Below are 21,379 nucleotides of genomic sequence, written 5' to 3'. Positions count from 1 at the left end.
CTGAGCCTTCCCCACACCTGCCCCAGACTCAGAAATGCCCACAGGAGTCCTTGATAATCTTTGAAGCTCTGAAGAACAAACACTGGAAAACACAGAGAAATCTACATCCTTTCCAGCTCTAGTGGTCTGCCATTTTCTTCCTGGTGGCCAGGCAAATGTATTTGGTCCACCCTGACCAAGGCATCCAAGGGCCCAGGCTGAGGTTCATGGTTCTGTTTGTAGATAAACAGATTTATAGTTTCTTATTGGTAAGATTCGATTAGAATATCAGCAGATGGCATTATAGAATGTCAGAGCTGGAAGTGAACCCAGAGATCATCTCCTCCAATCCCTCTGTTTACTGAGCAGTGGGTGATGAAGCTCGAAAGGGAAAAGGGACTAGCTTAGGGTCACCCCCAAAGAAGGAGACCAGGATCTGCCCCTACATTCTGGGACTCTCCATGGTGTGGAACAAATGTGATGCAAAACATAGGAATTCTTCTGAAAAAGGAAACTACAGTCCGTTAAAAGGGCCAACTCAGTGGAGATCAGTGAGTACCTGCCCAAGAAAGTGTGTCAGGTCTTCTGAGAGTCCATGGCAGAGGAACTTTTAGTAGTTTCAAAGTTAACTTCCCTTCAATTCGGAGTTACTAGCCTGGAGTTCATGAGTGGGCTTCGAGGAATCATGCACCCCTCTGGAAGTGTGTATATATGAGCATGTCGTTGATTTCTCGGGCAGGGAGTTCTCAAGAGTTTACTAGATTTTCAAATGGATATATGGTTACCTAGCCTCAAAAAGAATTTAGAAAAGAAAAACCAACCCTGAAGATCTTCATAGGAAACAAGATGGCTGACCATTCTAGTCAGTACACCACTTTAATCATAACAATGTAGCAACTTCTTTTACTAGCTAGTGTCCTAATGCAGATCACGTGAGTAAGCTGTGTTTCTGGGAAGAGCAACAAGTAAGAAGTAAACTGATTAGCACAGAGTAAAAAGAAGTACCTGGGTGTTGTAATCTCCAGGAGATTAATAAAGCAATAAAGAAACTGCAGTACTCAGCTGTGTCATACTTCGGTGTGCGAGTAGCTTTTTGTTGTAGTACGGTTTATTAAATACTTCTGATACTCTACAAAACAAATCTTTTTTTTTTTTTTTAAGATTTTATTTATTTGAGAGACAGAGCACAAGCCTGGGGGGGTGGGGAGGCAGAGGGAGAGGGAGAAACAGACTCCCCGCAGAGCAGGGAACCCTATGTGGAACTCAATCCCAAGACCCTGGAACATGACCTGAGCCGAAGGCAGACGCTTAACCGACTGAGCCACCCAGGCACCCCCAAAACAAAAGTCTTAATAAATAGGAAGCCATGACTATCTGGCATTTTTTTCCTTAGCAAGGACTTATATTTTCCTAAATTAACTCATTGTCTAAATTTTTTTTTGTCTTCCACATATAGGACCCTGTGGGGACTGAGATCCAGCTCACCCATGCCTATTTCCTGTAATGGATGAACTTGATGCTAATGTGAGGTATATTATATTTCTGTATATACTGTAATTATGCTGCTGTAAATTATGGCCATTTGAACTATGAAGTCTCTGAAAAATCTATTGTGGTGAGTTACAAATCCAACAGATGTGGGTTTTCTTCAGTGTTTCATATGTAATCCCGAGTGTGATGTCGTTTGATTAGTAGAGGCTTTTTTTTTTCATTTCTGCTTAAATGATAAATATAATACGGCTAGAAATATTTCCAGGTGCTTTTACTAAAAGTCTGCCTTCGGAAAGGCAATGTAACATGAAAATAGATACTCCTCTCTCTAATAGGAAGAAAGAAGATGTATTTAAATGGGGGTAAAAATAGCTTAAGAATATCTCTCTGTGCATCTAAACTTTAGATATACATTCAGATAGTGTTTTATAACAGGTTCTAGTCTGCCCACTTTCTGCAACCAGGTGATTAGATTCTGTGACATGCTGGCTGCATGGTATAGTTACGTAAAGCTCAATGGTTTGGTTTGGTTTTCCTGTCATTTCCTGCAACCCTTGGAGATCAGATAATAGGATGGCTCCTAAGGAAGATTTTCTCTGAAGGTTTGCTGCATTTTATTTGGCACAATCAAATAGGGTGAAGAAAATGGTATTCGATAAGGCTTGAATGTTACGAATTGGCATTTGGGGCTGAGCGTTAGTTGTCCATATCAACAGCTGGAAGACATTCTGGAAAAAACCCTTCCCGGGTGCAATCATGGGAGTGGTGCCTCTTTCACTTGAGACCTCCCAAGCACATTTCAGGCATAGAGCACAGGCAGTGTGCTCTGTGTCTGATGTGGTACAAGGCCGTGATGAAAGGGAGCTGTCAAATACCTTGACAGAAAGTCTAGTGTAATGTGACTCGAGCTGCAGACAGTACTATCACCCCAAACCCGGGAATTCCTTAAGGGCAGAAGGTGTCTCATGCCTAATTCCTGGCACAGGGTGGGTATTTAATAAAGAATTGCTGATGACCCAGTCATTGTTGATATAGCACACATATTTCCAGTATGGTTGTGTTCTAGTCTACCTAGATATGCACAGAGGCTCTGTGTATTTAGCAACAGAACATTTACACTGGCCATAGAAGCATCCTGGACTTCGTTACTTACCCAACACTCTGACTTGGTGCAAAGTCTTAGAACTTTAACACAGATTTTTAGGCAGGTGCCATGTGTTTAATTTTCCTCCCAAAGTTTGTGACATTCTTTGTAGAGGGAAAGCAGAGTGGAATCTGGAGAAGCTCAATTTCATTTTTGTTAATTTCTGTTAAAAGGCCCAAGTGGGCAATATTGATGTTGATAAGTTATGCCATTGTTTTAAGTTTCAAACACTGTATCAAACCGTATCAGTTGGTAAAATGAACTTCTTTTTGGATAATTCACATTTTATGATCCCTAACATTTCCAGCTTTTCAACATCTATTTATAGCAGCATTGAATTCTAGCAGCGGAATACAGTTAAATTAAATGGACATTAGCCATTCTCCTGGGTGTTATGGAACAATCCTGCAGAATAGATGATATTGCTCCCCAGAATCTTCTCTCCGCACCATCCTCTCTGTTAGATTTCTAACCTGGTCCCATCAACATATGTTCATCCTCGCTCACTCCCCCTCTCTACCTACACTATTAGTAACATGCAGATGCACAGACATTCCACTCATATCCTCCTCAGTCCAGCCTCTGGGTGGTATTTTAGGCTCACATATACCAAATTGTGATGCACGGATCCCTCGTAATACATAATGATTTTAGGTGGTATATGAATATCTTTTTTATTTTTACAGAAATAGTTATTTTAAAGTAACCATATCATGGTGAATAATACTATTTTGGCGCTTATAGTAGTGAAATACAGTTTTCTTTTATACTACATTCATTTAAAATGTAAAAATAAGTTTATTTAAAAAAATGAAAGTAAGTTTGTATAAAGAAAAATATTATGTAATTTAAAAATATTCATTAGTCAAAGGATGTGAAAGAATTTATAAGGGTACTATGCCAATGACTAGGGTCTAGAAACCAATGTTCTAGGTATAATTAGATAGAATAAATTTCATTATTTTAAGAGCAGGAAGCGGAATTTTTTTTTTTTTATAAGGAAATATCTTCAGTTTGTGAAGTGGCCACATAAAATGAGAGCCAAAGGTTCTAGGGCCCTGGTACAGGAGAGGAATTTTTCTACTTGCTCTGAAGACAGGAAAATGAGTGCACAGAAGAGGGAGAAGGTTGGAGAAGAGAAAAGATTCAGAGAAGAGATGATTGGGCACTGCTTGGAAGAGCGTGAGCCATTCAGTGTCAGGGTGCGTATAAGGGACCCTGAGAGAAGTTAGGTGGCAAATCTGTATTTGTTTGTTTGTTTGAAGTGTGTATGGTATGTGTGCTGACCTCTCCCGGGCGGGCTCCAGTTCTTGAGAAAATTTTTCTAGCTTGACTAGGAATTGAGAGCTGAATGCTGACTGCGTATGAGCCAGGAACTTAATGTGTATTAGCTCATTTAACTTGTAAGCAACCCTGTGAGGCACTTGCCATTATTATGCCTGGTTTACAGGGTGTGGGAATGAGGGCACAGAGAGGCGAAGTAACCTGCTCCAGGCCACGTAACCGCACTGCCTCCACTAGACTACACATCTTTTATGGGACTGTGTGTGTGCGTGAGTGTGTATTAGTGATGGGGCTGACACTCCTGTCTGGGTAAGTGTGTTTGGAAGGGAGAATGCACGTACGAGAAAGAACACTCAACAGGCTCAGGCTGGCAGAAGAGCATGCATGCTCGGGAAAACTTCAGAAACCAGAGGGAAAAGTTATAAAAGCCCCATGGGCTGTAGAATTAAGAGACTCTGGCCAGTTTTCCCCTGATATCAGGGACAGAGAGGTCCTAGTTGATATTTAGGGCTAAATAAAATGTCATAACATTTAAGTATTTTCTCAGGCCCATACTGGCCACTTCATTTTTCATTTCTTTGGTTTCATTCAGTTGAGATTGCTAATTAAGCTTGATCCTTGCCATTGTGTATCTATCAGTGTTCTTGGCTGCAAGCTTCAGAAACTAACTTGCTCACATGTTCAGAGGTAACCTTGGGGAAGCTGCAACATACAGGGACAAATAATTAATGGTAAGAATGCTGTAGAGGACCAGGCTTGCAAATAAACAAGAACTTTGGGAGTTCTTGTAGAGCTGGGAAGTGGAATAATGGCCAACCACAAGAAGAAGTGAGCAGTTTATTTCTGCATCATGGAGAACGTCCATCCATTTTCTTTTTCTTTTTTTAAAAATTTTTTAATTTTTTAAATTTTTATCTATTTATTTTTTATTTAAATTCAATTAGGCAAGATAGAGTATATCTTTAGTTTTTGACATAATGCTCAACGATTCATCAGTTGAGAATATCACCCAGTGATTATCATATCACGTGCTCTTTTTAATGCCCATCACCCAGTTACCCCATCCTGTCACCCACCTCCCTTTCTGCAACCCTCAGTTTGTTTCCAGGAGTCAAGAGTCTCATATGGTTTGTCTCCCTCTCTGATTTCTTCCCATTCGGTTCCCCCCTCTTCCCGCACCCCTAATGTCCTCTGCACTATTCCTTATTTTCCACATATGAGTGAAACCATATGATAATTGTGTTTCTGTGATTGGCTTATTTCACATAGCATAATCCCCTCCAGTTCCATCCGTGTCCTTCTTCCATGTGCTACTCAAGAGGCAAAGTCCTGGGAGCTGACATCTGATTGGAGAAGCTAAGTCATGGGATCACTTGCTGTCCCGCCTTTATAATAGGAGGCAGGTACCACTCAGGAAGATGACGTGCGATGGGGAAGAGTTAAGTTCTCCAAAGAAATTGGTGTTTCTTAGGAAGAGGGAATGGAGACCGGGTAGCCAAAATATGACCAATGTCTAATCCCATTTGTTTTGTACCAGTTGGATTTATCTACAGTATTTAAATAATACTGCTCTGTGTATAAATTGAAATAAGTGAGGGTTCTTTCATTTGTTTTATGTACATTGATTAAGCACCTAAACCATACAAGTGTCTTTCCCTTAAGGGTGTCGGTTGCAGAGAGCAGTTGATGTAGGATGGGTTGACTCACAATGAGAAGCTGGCAGTGAATCAGTCCTTGGACAGAGGCAAGTGCCTGCCAGCCCTCTCTCCTTTGGTAAATAGTGTTTCACCAACCTACCAGTCAGCAGGCAGATCTTTCCAGACCATCTGACAGGCACCTGATGTTGTGTTTTGTTTTGTTTTGTTTTTGGGTTTTTTTTTTTTGCTCTGTTTGCTTCTTGTTGGGGTCCTGGAGGAGTCAGCTTGTATTGTTCTTGAAGGGTTGAAGAACGGAGAATGGAAACAGTGGCTTTGGTGATTTCGCAGCAGATACTCTTCATAGAACACCATCGGCCTGCACTTGGCAGTGAACCTGGTGGGGCCTTACCCGAGGGCTATCCCTAAACTCATGATAACTACTTAATGATGCCCTAAAACACTCACTGACTTCAGAGATAGCCCGTGCTTTGTATTTTGTTTTAACTACCAGATTCTTTTTTTTCCTTTTTTTGAATTATGTTCAGTTAGCCACTGTATAGTACATCATTAATTTTTGATGTAGTGTTCAATGATTCATTAGTTGCGTATAACACCCAGTGCTCCTCACAACACGTGCCCTCCTTAATGCCCATCACCCCAACCCCACCCTCCCTCCCCTCTCAAACCCTCAGTTTGTTTCCTGGAGTCCACAGTCTCTCATGGTTCATCTCCCTAACTACCAGATTCTTCCCACTGACACGTGGTTTTCCTCTGCTCGGGTATGATCCCTAAGGCAATCCAGGTCCCCCCCTCCTTCCTGCTGTTTATTACAGTTAAAAAGTGTCTGCTTTCTAAGAATTTTTTCTATTAATTTCTAGTTTCAGAAAGTACAAGTTTCAGACAGGAGATAAGATAACAGACGACGTTACTCTTTGAAGATTTCTCAAGATAAAACCCCCAGACTTTCAGTGGTGAAAAAATTTATTTTATAGCTTAATTCTTTTTAGCTGTGGCCTCCTCCTACTCTTGACTGACCTCCTTGCCCCCTGGGCTGTCTACTCTTGCCTGCCGTTTTAGGAATCTGTCCGTTACAGAATAACTGTGGTGCTTTCTCATTCATGTTTCTCATTACCAACCGAAAAGGCATCTTACAAGGAATGATGAATCCTATAAATGGTAGCATTTTCCTCCTTTTGCTAGGGTTTCTAGGAAACTCAGAGCCAAGTTTATAATTACCACTGGCAAGTACAGAAGCTCTCCAGGCACTCACTATGGCTCTGACATGCCCTTATTTCCTTTTTCCAGCTCTTTTTGTCACTTCATCTTGTTTCTTTTCTTCCTGAACAATATGTTACATTGTTTATTTGTGTTAGCCACTTCAGGGAAGGAAGGAAAGAAGGAAGAAAGAAAGGGAGGAAGGAATCCCGAAAAGAAACCAGTTTTCCAGGCGGGAAGGAGAATCTTTCTTTCCTCTGCCTCTGGTAGGGCTTGAACCCCGTGCTGGGAAGCCACTAGACATTTTTGAACAGAAGACCAAAATGGTAGGCTTTTGTATGAAACTGAGAAAAAGCTGAATAAATACCCCAAGTGGAATATTTTAAAATATAAAATACATACGCTTCGTGTAAATGCAGTCACCTGCTATACACATGTGACATTAATTAAAAACCATAACGAAGGCCAGTAGCTGTCTTTGCGTTAATTACCCGGTTGCTTTAATTCATGGCACTGTGTTGCAATTCATTTCTTCAAGTGAGGAAATGAAATTACTTGGAAATCAGCATGACTGCAAGAATTCATTAAATGATCCGATTTTAGCAAAGAGAAAGAGCAATTTTTAAAATAAGGGAGTTGATTTTTGGTTTGATTATGAATACTGGTGACAATACATATGTTTCACTGAAGTCTGAGGATGAAGTGGGAATTTCTAACGCTAAATATTCTAAAGCTTTGAAATAGCTCATAGCATTTGAAATCCCCGTGTACAAGTTGTCTGCCCTAAAGACTTACCAGTACCTAATTGATTTGGAGCCAGAGTTAATTCATGTTTGTATCCTGGCAATTGGAGCTGTGAAGATGTGAAACTTGAAGGCAGTGAAATGTTTTGCAGGAAATCTCTCTTCAGGCTTTGAAACTGTAGCATGCATTAGCATATAAGGAGAAAGTGAGTGGGTAACCATTTGAAAGGGGTTATTTTTATGTTGCTTTAGAAATGTAAATGGGAATAACACTCTATTGCTTGACTGATAAAACGGTGATAATTCAGTTAGTCTTTTGATTAGATCAGGAGCATGGCAAATATTAACTGGAACTCACCCTGTGGTGGATATCCCTGTGCCTCATGGGGTCCCAGGGGACATCAAGCTGGAGACCATGGCAAGGATGGAGAGAGGATGACACATTTACATTTCTAAAGCACTGGGCTCTTGCGGTGTTGGCTCACGCTGAGCTAAGCTAGCAGTCCTCTACCATGGTGTCGCACTGCACAGCTTCCAAAGTACAGGCCCCGGGATGATTTCAGCAAGCAGCGCCACAGGCTGCCGGGACGGTGGCATTTTGGGGAAAGGGATGATGTGGGTTCAAGTCTTGACTTCCCCAGTTACTAGCCATGTGACCTTGCACTGATTATTTAATCTCTCTGAGCCTTTTGTTTGGATATCTGAAAATGGTTTTTGGTTTTGGGTTTTTTTTGTGAGAATCGGAAGTAGACGAGGTGAGGCTGTTAATATGGTACCTCACACACGGTCCGCATCGAGCAATTGCTAAATGTCTCCAGTCCTCGCAATAATCATGAGATGTGGGCTTTTATTACCCCAGGACTGCTAATGAGTTACCGCAGTCTAGATGTTTCTTCCTTGCTTGAATTTAGAATCCATTTAATTGGCTGACCATTAGGTTTTTTTGATGATTTGTCCCTGATTGGGCCCATTCTCTGGCAAGGAAACTGCTTTCTGAAGGTGATAGGAAACCCTCCACGTTGTGACTGATCGACGGTCTAATTGGGATGAGACCACTGGCTCTTTTCTCCCCTGTCCAGCACCGTTGTCTCCTCACTCTGCAGCTCCTGTGAATGTAGGCACGTTCCTGTTCGGCAATTGGAGGATCTAGGATTTAGTCTTGTATCTCTTTGACTCTTGGTCTTATGCTCTCTTCAGTATAGTCAGCTCTCCTCTATATGCAATTAATCCTTTGATTGATGATCTCTGTTCAGAGGAAAACACCTCTGACTTGTTTCTTTCGGCTTCTGTATCTGTCAATGTCCGGTCCAGAAAATGGAGACTGTTGTATCTATTTCAAACAAAGGGAGGTTTGATGCAGGGACTTGGTCACAAAGCTCGCTGGAAGGGTAGGAGGCGGGGGCTGTTCACCAGAGGTCAGGAAGCTCTATGAGCCGCACTCCTGCCACGGATCTCCAGGAAGCGCTGAACCATCATACTTGTTGCTTAAGGAACCATTGACTGTTGCTCTCACTGCTGAAGGCATCTCGGGTCCTGCATAGAAATGGTTCTTTTTCCCTCTTGCGATCCACCTTCCCATTCTGAGCCTCCCATTTGGAAAGGGGAGAGGAAGTATGGAAAATGTTTTCAGGCTTCTACCTTCTGGTTGAGACAAAATGCCTGAAAGTGGCCAATAACAGGTGCAGTTTCCTCCCTATGATGTTCGTTTCTTCTGGAACTTAGAGCTCGGGTACCTGATGCATTGGGCTTCACATCCTGTGACCTCACATGTGATGGCATGAACACAAACATTTAGAGTTCAGTGTTTCTGAGTCTCCACCTGCTTGACTTCGGGAAGCTGTCTTTTGCCCAGTTCATGTTGTGCAAGTGTTTTGGGGTATTTGATAATTATGGAAAGTGAGTGCTGTAAGTGGCCTTGAACTTGTTCTGCTTCCCAAGTGGAGGTTTGGCTGCCTCCAGCTGTAGCGTTCCACTGACGTGCTAATCTGAATCACAGCCTGCCGAGTGACTAGCCCCCGGGACTCAGAGATTGCACCTGACTCTGGTAAAACAGGAGCCTTTTGATACTGAAAGTCAACATTCTTACACACGTAAAGTGAGAGGAATGTGCATTCTGTGTATTACTTGACCAAAGCGGGTCCTGTACTAGAACTGCTTGAGGCAGAAGTGTTTCAGAAACCAGCAGTGCGGCATGTCCACTTCTTAGGACGAATCTTCCAGGGGCGCACAGAAGGGCTGAGTCCTGATCAATGTCCGTATCCACTGTTTCACGTTCTCAGAACTGCCATTCACCTGCACCATTCTTTCTTGCCCAGTCAACCCTGGCGTATCTGGTTCCTTTTCTTAGGAACACCTTGGCATCCCTCACTGCAATGTGGTTCTTTTGGGGTCCTCCCAGCCATCACCCCTCTTTGTTTAAATCGCAAATTTCAAGAAGATTTTTCTAGGTAGTTTCTCAGAACCTGTATAAATCAGTGGACGATAGCTAGGCAGGGATTGAGGTATTGCCTTTTTTTTTTTTTAAAGATTTATTTATTTGAGAGAGAGAGAGAGTGTGTGCATGCGAGAGCATGCACTAGCATGTGCAAGTGAGGAGAGGAGCAGAGGGAGAGAATCCCAAGCAGACTCCAAGCTGAGAGGAGCCCGACGCAGTGCTTGATCCATGACCCACGAGATCATGAGCCAAAACCAAGAGTCGGATGCTTAACCTACTGAGCCACCCAGGTGCCTCGAGGTATTGCCTAATTTTACCAAAAAAAAAAATTTATAAGATCTATTTGATTCATAGCTTCAGTCCAATCAGACTATCCTCAGTGCTTAATAGGATTGGAGCATGGTCTGGAGTGAAAGGTCACCTGGATCCCGTCTTTGCAAGGTGGAACCTTTTTGTCCCTTTTAATGAGAATTAGCTGTTAGGAGATTCAAGAACCATATGACTGGCCCTGAGAATTATTTGCAGTTCCTTCCAAAAGTTTCTTTCCATTATCCGGAGCCTTGGGCTTATAGCTCTAGAAGTCTCACAGCACAGTACATAAAAGAAATACAAAGGGTTTGAGAGAGGCTAAGTGATTTTTCCTGAGCCCACGCAGCTAACAAATGATCAACCAGGGACTAAAACCCAAGTCTTTACAAAATCACTGCTTTTTTCAAATTATTTTCTAGCTATCCAAAGACAGCAAACTCTTTTCTAAAGGGTATATAATTTAGATTAAAATGTTACTTCACTAAACATGTCTAAATCTGAAAAATGGGTTTAGACAATACTGGGAAAATACTAGAATTAGTTGTTATTTGCTGCCTTAATCATTTGACGAGAATGGTGTGCTGTGGTTTGGATGCTTATACATGACCTATATGATCTCATTTAATCCTGAGAACTCTGAGTTCCTTACTGTTATGGACTAAATGTTTGTGTCCCCCCGAAATTCATATGATGAGATCCTAACCCCCAATGTATTGGTGTTTGGAGGTGGGGCCTTTGGGAGGTAATTAGGTCATGAGGGTGGAGACCTTGTGAATGGGATTAGTGCCCTTATAAAAGAGTCCCCGGAGAGCTCTCTACTCTCCACTGTGAGAGGATACGGTGAGAAAATGGACAGCTGCATGATAGGAAGTGGGTTCTCACCAGGCACCCCATCAGCTGGCTCCTTGATCTTGAACTTCCCAAACTCCAGAACTATGAGGGATAAATGTTGGCTGTTCAACCAGTCTCTGGTAATTTGTTACAGCAGCCCAAACCAAGACGCTTACCGATAGTGTCCCTGTTATTACATGTGAGGTCACTGAGGCAGAGATGGATCATTATTTTGTCCAAAGTCACATTTCTAAGAAGAGGTAAAGCCAGCATCTTCACCCAAGTTGTCCGATGTCAGAGATCTTCACAGTTTGCTAGTGCAAAGATCTCTGGGTTGCAGTGGGTCTGCTGTTAGACATTTTTAGACTTGGGTCTCAAGTTGAAGACCAGGCAGATAGGTTTGTTTGGCTTGTCGTAGTTTTTAATAATTGACTTACATGCCTTCCCAGAGGCTGGGTACTCCCCCAATTACTAAAGTCATATTGATTCCTATTCTCTGAAAAGAGGCCATTTTGAAGTGTCATGTGACCTTCCTGAGGCACAGAGTCCAGTTGGTCAAGGACTTCCATCTGCCTGCCCCGCCCTTGAGTCTTTTTATTTTATCATTCTAATTTCAAAAACCATGGTAAGAACTATCTCCAATTTTAGACACTGTATTATGACATTTAGGACCTGGAGAGAAAATTTGTTTTATTACCATTTAGCAAATAGGATTGTGTTGAATTTAAGAACTTTTTTCAATTAAGGAATTGGAACAGGTTTCTAAGTAAATACGTGTTACGTGATTAACATTTTATCAGTCAGGTAATGATGTTCAGGCAATGTTCTTATTTGCATTTCTAAAGAACTGTAAGAATAATCTTCCCCCCCTTCTCCTCTGCCCACTCACTTGCTCCTTAACTTATAATGGCTTTATTAATTTCAGTGCTTGCAAAAGGTTTTATACAAAGTGCTCATCTTGGAATGTTCAATACTATCACCTTTATGCATATCAGATATAGACCCATATTTGAAATATGGTCTCACTATCAACACTACAACTGACATTTTTAGCCTCACCTTATCTCAAATGTCACCATTGTTCATTATTTATAATTATTGCCATCTAAACCCTCAAAAGCTAAATTCCAGTGAGACTGTACATGTAGATATATAAAACTAGAAAGTCTTTTTTTTTTAAATATGAAAAAAAGTATTTCTCAGCATCTGAAAAGTAATTGGTAAGAGTAAGCAAAGAAAGCTAGCTGTGGAAAGTCCAGGAATGAGATCAGCCTGTACGGAAGAGGGAAGGGTCATGGCAGGTATTTGGGGAGTTCTGGCTGAGTGCAGCGCGAGTTACAGTGGATGACAGGAGTTAGGGTCTCAGGGACTCAGGAAACTCTTAAACTTCGCCAGGGGATGGGGAGAAGGCCCAGACCAAAGACTGTAGAGTGGGCATAGGGAAAGAGGATACGGACTCGAGAGGAAGTTAGGAAGCAGAATGCATGGTAGAAAGTGATCACATCACATGAGAAGGAAGAGGAGGACATTTTGAAGGTGACCATGAAGGAGTAGGGTACACGAGGAAATAAGCTTGGTCTAAAACTGGTTGAGGTGGAGAAATCTGTGAGACATTCTGGTGATAGCTATCTAATAGAAAGTTGGCTAAATTTGTGTGGAGCTCAGTGGGGAAGTTTTGGGAAAGAATTGTGATCCAAATTGCTGTGGGGTGAGTAGAACAGAAATTGACCCCCCAAGGCTCTGATGATCTAGATAAGGGAAAAATGAAGGTAGCTCTCCAGATACTAACATCAGTGAGGCTGTCAGTATAGGAAGCCTCCTCCTTCTTGAGACTTCAGGGATCATCTCATTCTCTAACTCGCAAGTATCAAGGAAGCTTCGAGTATGCAAGTTAGAACTGTGCCCCTTCTGATCTCCCACACTCCGAAAGCTTATGCGAGCAAGCCGTCTGTTGGGCCTCTTTAGGTAATGTGAAGTACTGAATTATTTCCTTTGTACTTTCATTTCTAGTTAGTGCGATCATGAGAGTTGAGGTCAGTCTTTTTCATAGTTAATAAACTCTTAATGACTCAAGAGGGTTATGATGTAAGAAATGCACATGTATTTGGGAAAGAGTGTATTGATTTAGTGTGAATTTTAGATAAGCTACGATAATGAAAGGTTTCAATTAATTTAATACTTTCGCAGAGGATAAGATAAATACCCCTCCCTAAAAGGGAATGGTTTGATGGCTTGTCTTGGGATTGAACTGAATTTTATCATTGCACCACTGATGAAGTTTTGAAAAGCAAATTGAGTCACCCCAGAGGATCCTGGGAATCAGGAAAACGGTGGCCGATTTCTGTCTGTAACTTGAAAATTATCATTATTTATGGTTGTGTTATCAATGAACTAACATCATCTGGTTCACCACCCCTAACTGGCGAGGAGAAGGGCAAGCCAACCAGTCAATGTGTTGAGAGATTTTATAACCTTCTCAGATCAGTTCTCTGGGCAATCAGCCTGAGGTCAGGGTTATGACTTCCTAAATGAGCGAAAGAGGAATTGGCTTTCTTGTAATCCAGGAAGCACATTTGTGGGAACAAAATCAGAAGAGAAAAAGGTCCCATCCACTTCAGAAAAAAAATTTTACTTTTAATAACCTCGCTTTAATTGTTTGCAGGAACGCTGATGCTGCTAATTAAGAGCAGGGAATTTGAAAGGTATTTAAAATATCTCATCGAGTCAAAAAAAGCCTAAGCAGTTAGTCATATTTTTAAAAAAAATCTGTAATTCATATTTGATTAATTGTGACATGCTTCTATCCAATTATGTTGAACTGATGAGGTTTTACTCTGTGGGAAAAAAAATAACTAGTAACCTTTTTACACCAGCTTAATTTTAGCACTGTTTTATTTAGAATTATGTAACCTTGACTCTGCAACCCTCTCCTACCCTTCCTGTCGCGGCTGTCATCAGACTTCACCATGTCTTTTCTGAGTGATTGGCACCATCGCCACACTCCTTTCTTGACTGTGGCTGTCCCGCCTCCAATGCGTTTAGCTGCCAGATGACTGGCCATCTTCCCGTGTCTTAAGCCTGATCATGCCCATCCCCTGTCTTTTCTCAACTTCCTACTCACACTTTATACCCAAACTCAAGTTATCTCCCACAGACCCCCAAGCCTTCCCTTCCTACCGCCTACACTCTCTCAGAGCTCTGTGTACAAATTGCTGCTGTCCATTGTTTGTAATTATCAGAGTTGTTTGTGATTATTTGTTTCATGTGTCGACCTCCCCTGCTGGACACTGTGCCCGTTATTTAGCCCAGGGTCCAGCATATCATAGTGTTGGAGAGACTTACCTAAGGTTGAGAAAGCCTTTGTATCTCAACTGTAGCTCTTTAGGGAAGATCTCATCATTGCTGAAGGCATGTCTTCGACAGGTCTGTGCCCAACAGGTATTAACAGCCACCACCTCTACTTCCCACCTCTCTCATTCACACACTCGGGATCTCACTCGGAACTATGGATTCTGAAGCTGTGGGATTTGGAGAGGAGATGGGAGGATGGAAGAAACACCAGTTCTGTATCTGAAGTGGAAAAGGCCTCTCCTGTGGGGCTGCTGCAGATTTTATGGCGTGGGATCTTTAGCGACAGGGTCGATGCTCCCTTTATTTTATATTCTGGACCTGGAATGGACCCCTTGGCAATGCTGCCACCCCTACCACCATTCCTGCTATTTCTAGCTTAACAGATATTGAACACTAGTGTAGGTGTTGTGCTAGACCCTTTAGAAGTATTTTCTCATTCACTCCATATAACAGTCCTATGCAAGCGTTGCTCATTTTATAGGTAGGGACATGGAGACTTAGAAAGATTAGTTATCTTGTCCAAGTTCACATGGCTCATACATGGTAGAGCCAAGGATCCAAGCCTAGGAGGTCTGCGTCCTGAGCTCCGGCCCCTGACTGCTGCCCTGAGGCTGCCTCTGCTACAGACACTGGTATATTACAGGAAGTCCCAAGACCACCATCACTCATCTTCTGCCATTTCTATTCCTCTGCCAACTATTACTATTAACTCTATTATTTCTACCATCTCTACTTTCACAGCTAGGAGTTCCTGAGACTTTCCTCATTTATTCCAAGTACGATGCTGAGGGCTTTATAAACAGTGCCTTGTGTCACTGGGGTGACACTACAGATAGCCCACACTGAGAAAGACAGCCCGTGTCATCCCAGAGAGGGGGTCCCGTGTGCTCTGTGATCGGGTCCTCTCAGCGATCATGTCGCTTTCAGTGGACTTTCTCTCTCTCTTTGACAACCTCATTCTCTGGGAATTGTCCCTCATCTCCAATCAGAAATCCATTAGCTGCCTTACCTCCCCCCTCCTTTCGCATCCTCAGAGGTGACCGAGATCAGCTGGCAGCCTCGAATGTTAGCATAGGAATGGTCCTCAAGAGGCCATAGGAGAGTCGAAGCCTCTCCCACGTAGCAGCATTCCCACTGTGGTGTCCTAGGAAGTAGCCACCAGCTTCTGCTTGAAAATTCTGGTCTTTTTAAGTGTGTCCAGGTAGTTGGTTAAATTCAACCCAGATGATCAGGTATTCAGTGGAGAAAAGCAATCATACGAGGCTGTCAAAGTAGGCATTATGTCAATAGTTAGGTCTGGCAAAAGGTTTTATTGCATAAACTGTTAATTTTCCCTCTGCCCCTTTACTCTTTCTCTCATTTTCTGTGCTGTTGTTCAACATCTGAGTTTTTCATTTGCCCAGTCGTTGTCCCCCTCCTCCCACAGAGTAGGCACTCTGTGCACCTGCCCCTGACTCCATGCTGGGTGGTACCCTCTCCTTCAGACAGCTTCCAATGGCCAGTTCTTGCCTCCCTAACTAGAAGTCCCTGGGCAGCAAGGAGCTCATTTCCCTCTCCATCCCTGGACATTTCCCAAGCAGATGGCTCTGGTTTAAGAATGACCGATGCCTTTTCTGCTTTATCACTTTTTCCTGTTCCCCACTCCTTTTCCTTGCCTCCTCTTCATTTCCTCCACTGTGTTACTGACACGTCGTCTTGCATCCCCTGGCCCTGCTGTCCCCAGTTCTCTTTCTCTCTTGCCTTTCCACTAGCCAAGCACTTCCACTATCATTCCCAACCTAAGAGACTTTTTTTTACTTCTTTTTTCTCCACATCTTTATCTTTCCTAACCGAACCCCTCACTTGGTTCATCGGAAGACATTTTTCTTTTATTTTAGAAATGGCGTTGCTGGAGGGGGGAGGTGGGTGGGGCGATGGGGTAACTGGGGGATGGGCATTAAGGAGGGCACTTGATGGAATGAGCACTGGGTGTCATATGCAACTGATGAATCACTAAATTCTATCCCCGAAACTAAGAATACACTCTATGTTAACTAAATTGAATTTAAGTTAAAAGAAAGAAAGAAAGAAAGAAAGAAAGAAAGAAAGAAAAAGAAAAAAAGAAATGGAGCTTTAGGAGCATATATTCTTGAATTGACAAGTGTTCAGCAATTATCTACAATATGTGTGGCTGTTTATGGTTCAGAAAGTGTGGGAGATAACAATTCTGTCTAGTGATAAGACTTCATATTAATAATTTATTTACATGATATTTCAGAGTGTACAATGTGCTTTCCCTTGCATTGTTATCTAATTCTCATGGCATCCAGTGGATTAGGGCAAGTTTTATTAACCTAGCTTATAGATAAAGGAAATGAAAATTGGAAAGGTTATGAAAGAGATTTTTTTGTGCTGAAAGTCACACGAGTGGTATGTGATGGAGCCAAGATTGGAATCCAGATGTCTGGTTTGGTTTTGTTTTTTTTAAAGAATCCATATGTTTTGATTCTTAGTGCAGGCTTTTTCCACTAGAGACGTGGCAGTAAGTCAACATAGGAGTATCCAAAGCACGTCAGCATGATAACAGTGATGTCATAAGATGCTAAAATGTAGTAGAGAGGCATGACAGTTTTATGGTATTTGGCCTGGGTTGGGATAGTTGGAAAGGGTAACTGAAGTTTGGTGAGAAATATCTCATGAAGACAGTTTTCTCCTTCAGGATAAGGTTGGTTTTGGGTAAACAGAGCAGATACATCATGGAAAGATTAGTCCATAAGGTGATGTTATAACAAGCAGCTGGCATCAGGCAAATCCAGCAAATGGTATTATTCAGACCACAGCAATGGGGAATCCGGAAGTTGAGCATTTTAAACCATATAGAGTACTCTTCCTAGGGAAGTTTCTCAAAATATACTAGGGATTCATGTGCAGTTTCTGAAGTGAAAGGAATGAATGGTCAGATTAAACCCCGATGTCAAAGTAACTGAGGCTTGGGGCAATCGTTGCAAGACGCAGTCAGAAACATAGGGATGCATTTGGATACCGGTCAAAACTAGAGTGCAAATTGGCAGCTGGGTCTCAGGATCCATACAGAAGCCCAGAGTCCAGAGCTGGGCTATAATCCGAATGAGCAGCAAGGATGACCTGATGTCGAATATTGTCAGTAACTCAGCATAAAATAGTGAAGTGACCTTTGAATTCCCTTGATTTTGGGGGGACCAGATCTCCAGGACAAGTCCTAATAACGATAACATGCCTTACAACCTATTTGTTGAAAAGGACAAAATAAAAAGAAAATTCAGGATGTGCTTACATCAACTGGGAAGATTTCATGAGAAGCTGCCCTTTGAAGTATAGGAAAAATATAGATTATCCATGTAGTGGGTTAAATATTTGAAGAGTGGTGTTAGTCAGGATTCTCTGAGTTTCAAGAAAATTCAAAGTAGTGTAAACAAAAAAGAGAATTTGTTAACTCACCAAACTGAAAAGTTCAGGAGTGTAACTTGTTGGACCAGGGCCTCGAACAGTATCCTTGAGATTGGTCTCTCTGTTCTGCTATCCTCTTAAGTGGGGCCTTTTCATGTAGCATTGCCTTGAAGTTCCAGGCTTATATCAGCTTCAAATGCAGATAGAACAAAGGTCATCCTTCCCATTAGTTGCAAGAAAGTCCCAAAATTAAAGACCATTGGACCAGTTTGCATGCATGGAACCATCTCTGAATCATTATGGCTTGCATTCCATTTCTATTGGAATTTCCAGGCAAGTTGAATATGGTAGTTGGCAGGCCTAGATTATGTGCTGTCCCTGAGGATGAGAAGTGGAGAACAGGCTCAGCGTCACCCAATCCACATGGGCTAGAGTGGGAATGAGCTGGTTCCCTCAAAGAAAATGGAGCTCTTCTCCCAAATGAAGGGAGGATGAATGCTTGATAGCCTAAAAGTGCAGATGTCCAATAAAGGAGCCAAAATTCTTGCATGAAGGAGACTGTCCTCAAAATCGGAGATCTTTGAAGTTCAGTCGTGAAGGAAATCCTTTGTTTGCTTAAGTAAGATCTGAATTGTGTCATTACATAAAATTATTGTGTCACCATAGACTGACCAGAGTTTGGACCAGGAGTTTGATGCAGTTAGCAGGTACTGAGAATAGGTGTGCCAGGTAGTAGGTTCTGGTGGAATTGACAAGGCTGGAAGGATCCAGTGGCTCCTAGGGTTTGGAGAGAGTACAAGTCCAGAAAACCAATTGTGCTGATTGGTAGATGACACTAGAAGTTTTCATCCCAAGGCAAAATCTTGGGTTTTACTCTGTGTTATAAATGACCAGCCCTGGAACTTTTGATTATAGGCAGAAGACTAGAAAGCACCATTCCATGAACTGGTTTCTTGTTGGGAAGTGGGAGACATGAAGTTCTAACACTCTTGAATTTCAAAGAGCCTCTTTTTTTAAACGATTTTATTTATTTATTTGAGAGACGAGAGAGAGTGCAAGAGAGAGAGAGCAAAAGAGAGAGAGAGAGAGAGATCACGAGCAGGGGGAGGGTCAGAGGGAGAAGCAGACTCCCCGCTGAGCAGGGACCCCCCCCACACCTCCCCCAATATGGGACTCCATCCCGGGACCCTGAGATTGTGACCTGAGCTGAAGGCAGACCTTTAACCAGCTGAGCCACCCAGGCGCCCCAAAGAGCCTCTTCCTATTAACAAACACTAATGGCTCTCTCTAGTTCAAACGAACAATAGCAGTTTACAGTAGAAATGTGAATCTTACTGTACCTAATGATTCAGTTAATACTCTTTCCCTATTTATGGATATTATTCTGACACATACAAACATGGTTGTGTACATACGTGGTAAGTGGGCATACATGTGAGGAGGCGGGTAGCGACTGTACTTCTAAGGAAATGTGTATTCCCCAATGGGTGTGAATTGTGGGGATACAGCAGCTGTTGGGTGCCAGTGTGGTTTTCTTTCACTTAGTCTGAAACTAGACTCTGCTTGAGATGGGAAAGAGAGTGAGAACTAAGTCAGGTCTTCCCGAATATGGTAAGATCACAGAAGCCTGCGAGAGGGGAAAGGGCTTCACGCAGGAGCTCTGTCCCGTAGGAATATAATGCTAATAACAAATGTGAGCCACATATGGGATTTTCAGTTTACTAGTAACTATGTTAAAAATAAGTAAAAGAGACAAGTGAAATTAATTTCAATAGTTCATTTAATTCAAGCTATTTAAAATATTATTTCTGCATATGACCAATATAAAATTATTAGTGAGATAGTTTACATTTTTTTTGGTATTTAGTCTTCAAAATCTGGTGTCTATTTTCCACTTACAGCACATCTGAATTGGGACCAGACACATTTCAAATGTTCAGTAACTACATGAGTCTAGTGGCTACTGTAATGGGCAGTGAAGTTCTAGAACACGTGTTTCAAGATCAGCAAATTATTTGAATGGGCCACCCCTCCCCATTCTTATCCCACCCATCACCCCAACTGCAAGCATTGCTGCTCTGTCCCTCGTTCTTCCCGTGTCCTGGTTCTCCATCCTTCTTAATAGTTTTTGAGGCGTCCAGTACTAACTGATCAGTTGCTTGGCAAGTGACTTAAACAGTTGCCAATGCAGGTAGTTCAGCCCCGGACTTTTCCTCCATATTCTTCCACCTTCTTATTTGAGGCCCCTGAGTTCTCACTGGGTGGTGGTGCAGATGTTCTGTCCTTGACTTAAGTTGCCCAGAGTAAACCTTGACCCTCAGGAACAAAGTCTCTCCCTCTCTTTCCCCGCAATACTCTTAATAAGTTTCATTTCCTACACTCAGGGTATCTATTGCCTGTTCTTGTACCTGGCTATTTATAATGGATATTTTTAGCATGAAATACCTCAAAGCTTAATTTTTTTTAATCCTTTTTAATATCACCCATTGCCTCATTTCTGAATAAACAGGCTACATTTTCCAACCTCCTTCTTTGGACCTGATGTGTCTCATGCTTTTCTGTTTTCTTTTGTGATTCTGTCAAGTTACAGCTCATTTCCTGCTTTGGCCTTTTTTTGATCTTCCTCCTACGGCTTCCATGATCTTGCTTGGACCAGGATACTACACAAAGTGTGGGGACTCCCCCCTCTGCAGACTTTCTGCCATATTTCTAATCTTGCATTGCGTTCATGGCCAGGCTGTGTGGGCTCCTGCTGGCTTCATTAGTGCTTTTCTTGGGCTTCACTGCAGATCCCTATTGATAGGCTCACATTGTCTGTACATAAAATTTGGTCTGCAGCAAGAATCTGAACAAACACAATTTTGTTTTGAATCGAGGTCAGAGCCTTAGGTTTCTATTCCATTATTAACTTAAACGATTGTTTAGTTTTCAGAAAGAATTTGCTTTCTTGGTCAGGAGAAACATTTCTATCCACCTTAGTGAAAGATCTTTATCTTCTTTGAACTGGCTGTGTTTGTAAGTGCATTTATTTTGCAGGCATGCATTGTAGTTTATTAGAACTTAAACGGATTGTTAAAACTGGAAGGGACCTTAAACATGTTCTGGTCCGATCTTAGTGTTTGACAGTCAGGATAGTGACTTCCAGTGGTCCCAAGGCCACCCACTATGAGTCATAGGCAAAGCTAGACTAAGTTTCCGGTTTCCTGACTCCAGGGTCAGAACTCCTTATCCCTATGGTTTTATTTTCCACCCATCTCCTTCCCTCCCTCCTTCCCATGCTCTCTTCCTTCCTTTTCATTTCAATTCCTACCAGGAAAGCTGGCTCAATTGCATTTAAGTATCATCTTCATAGGTATATTTCCGATACCCGCTACTAAACCAACCAAGTATGAAAGCAGTTGGAATCACCAGTATGTGTCCCACTCTTCAGTGTACTTCTGTGGTCACCAAAGCCTAGTCACGGTTGCCTGGTAATTTGAATTAAATTGACAGCAGGCCTTTGCCTTGAACTTCCAATGTTTACAGGTATTTCTTGAATGAGGACTTTAGACGTTAA

General features: G+C 42.1%; 1 protein-coding gene across 2 annotated transcripts in view; it reads left to right on the top strand.

Annotated features, from left to right (window-relative positions):
• Positions 1–1,433: 1,433 nt before the first annotated feature.
• Positions 1,434–21,379, top strand: part of HTR4 (5-hydroxytryptamine receptor 4) — a 153,983-nt gene continuing 134,037 nt past the window's right edge. For both annotated transcript variants that reach the window (XM_057312243.1, XM_057312242.1), the window contains exon 1: positions 1,434–1,508. In XM_057312243.1, coding sequence (XP_057168226.1) covers positions 1,483–1,508 — 26 coding nt within the window. In that variant the 5' untranslated portion in view covers positions 1,434–1,482. The remainder of the gene's footprint in view (positions 1,509–21,379) is intronic.

This window comes from Ursus arctos, unplaced genomic scaffold (genome assembly GCF_023065955.2).
Source record: "Ursus arctos isolate Adak ecotype North America unplaced genomic scaffold, UrsArc2.0 scaffold_15, whole genome shotgun sequence".
Taxonomy (NCBI): domain Eukaryota; kingdom Metazoa; phylum Chordata; class Mammalia; order Carnivora; family Ursidae; genus Ursus; species Ursus arctos.
Note: the sequence above shows the minus strand (reverse complement) of the source record. Positions and strands in the feature narration are given on the sequence as shown.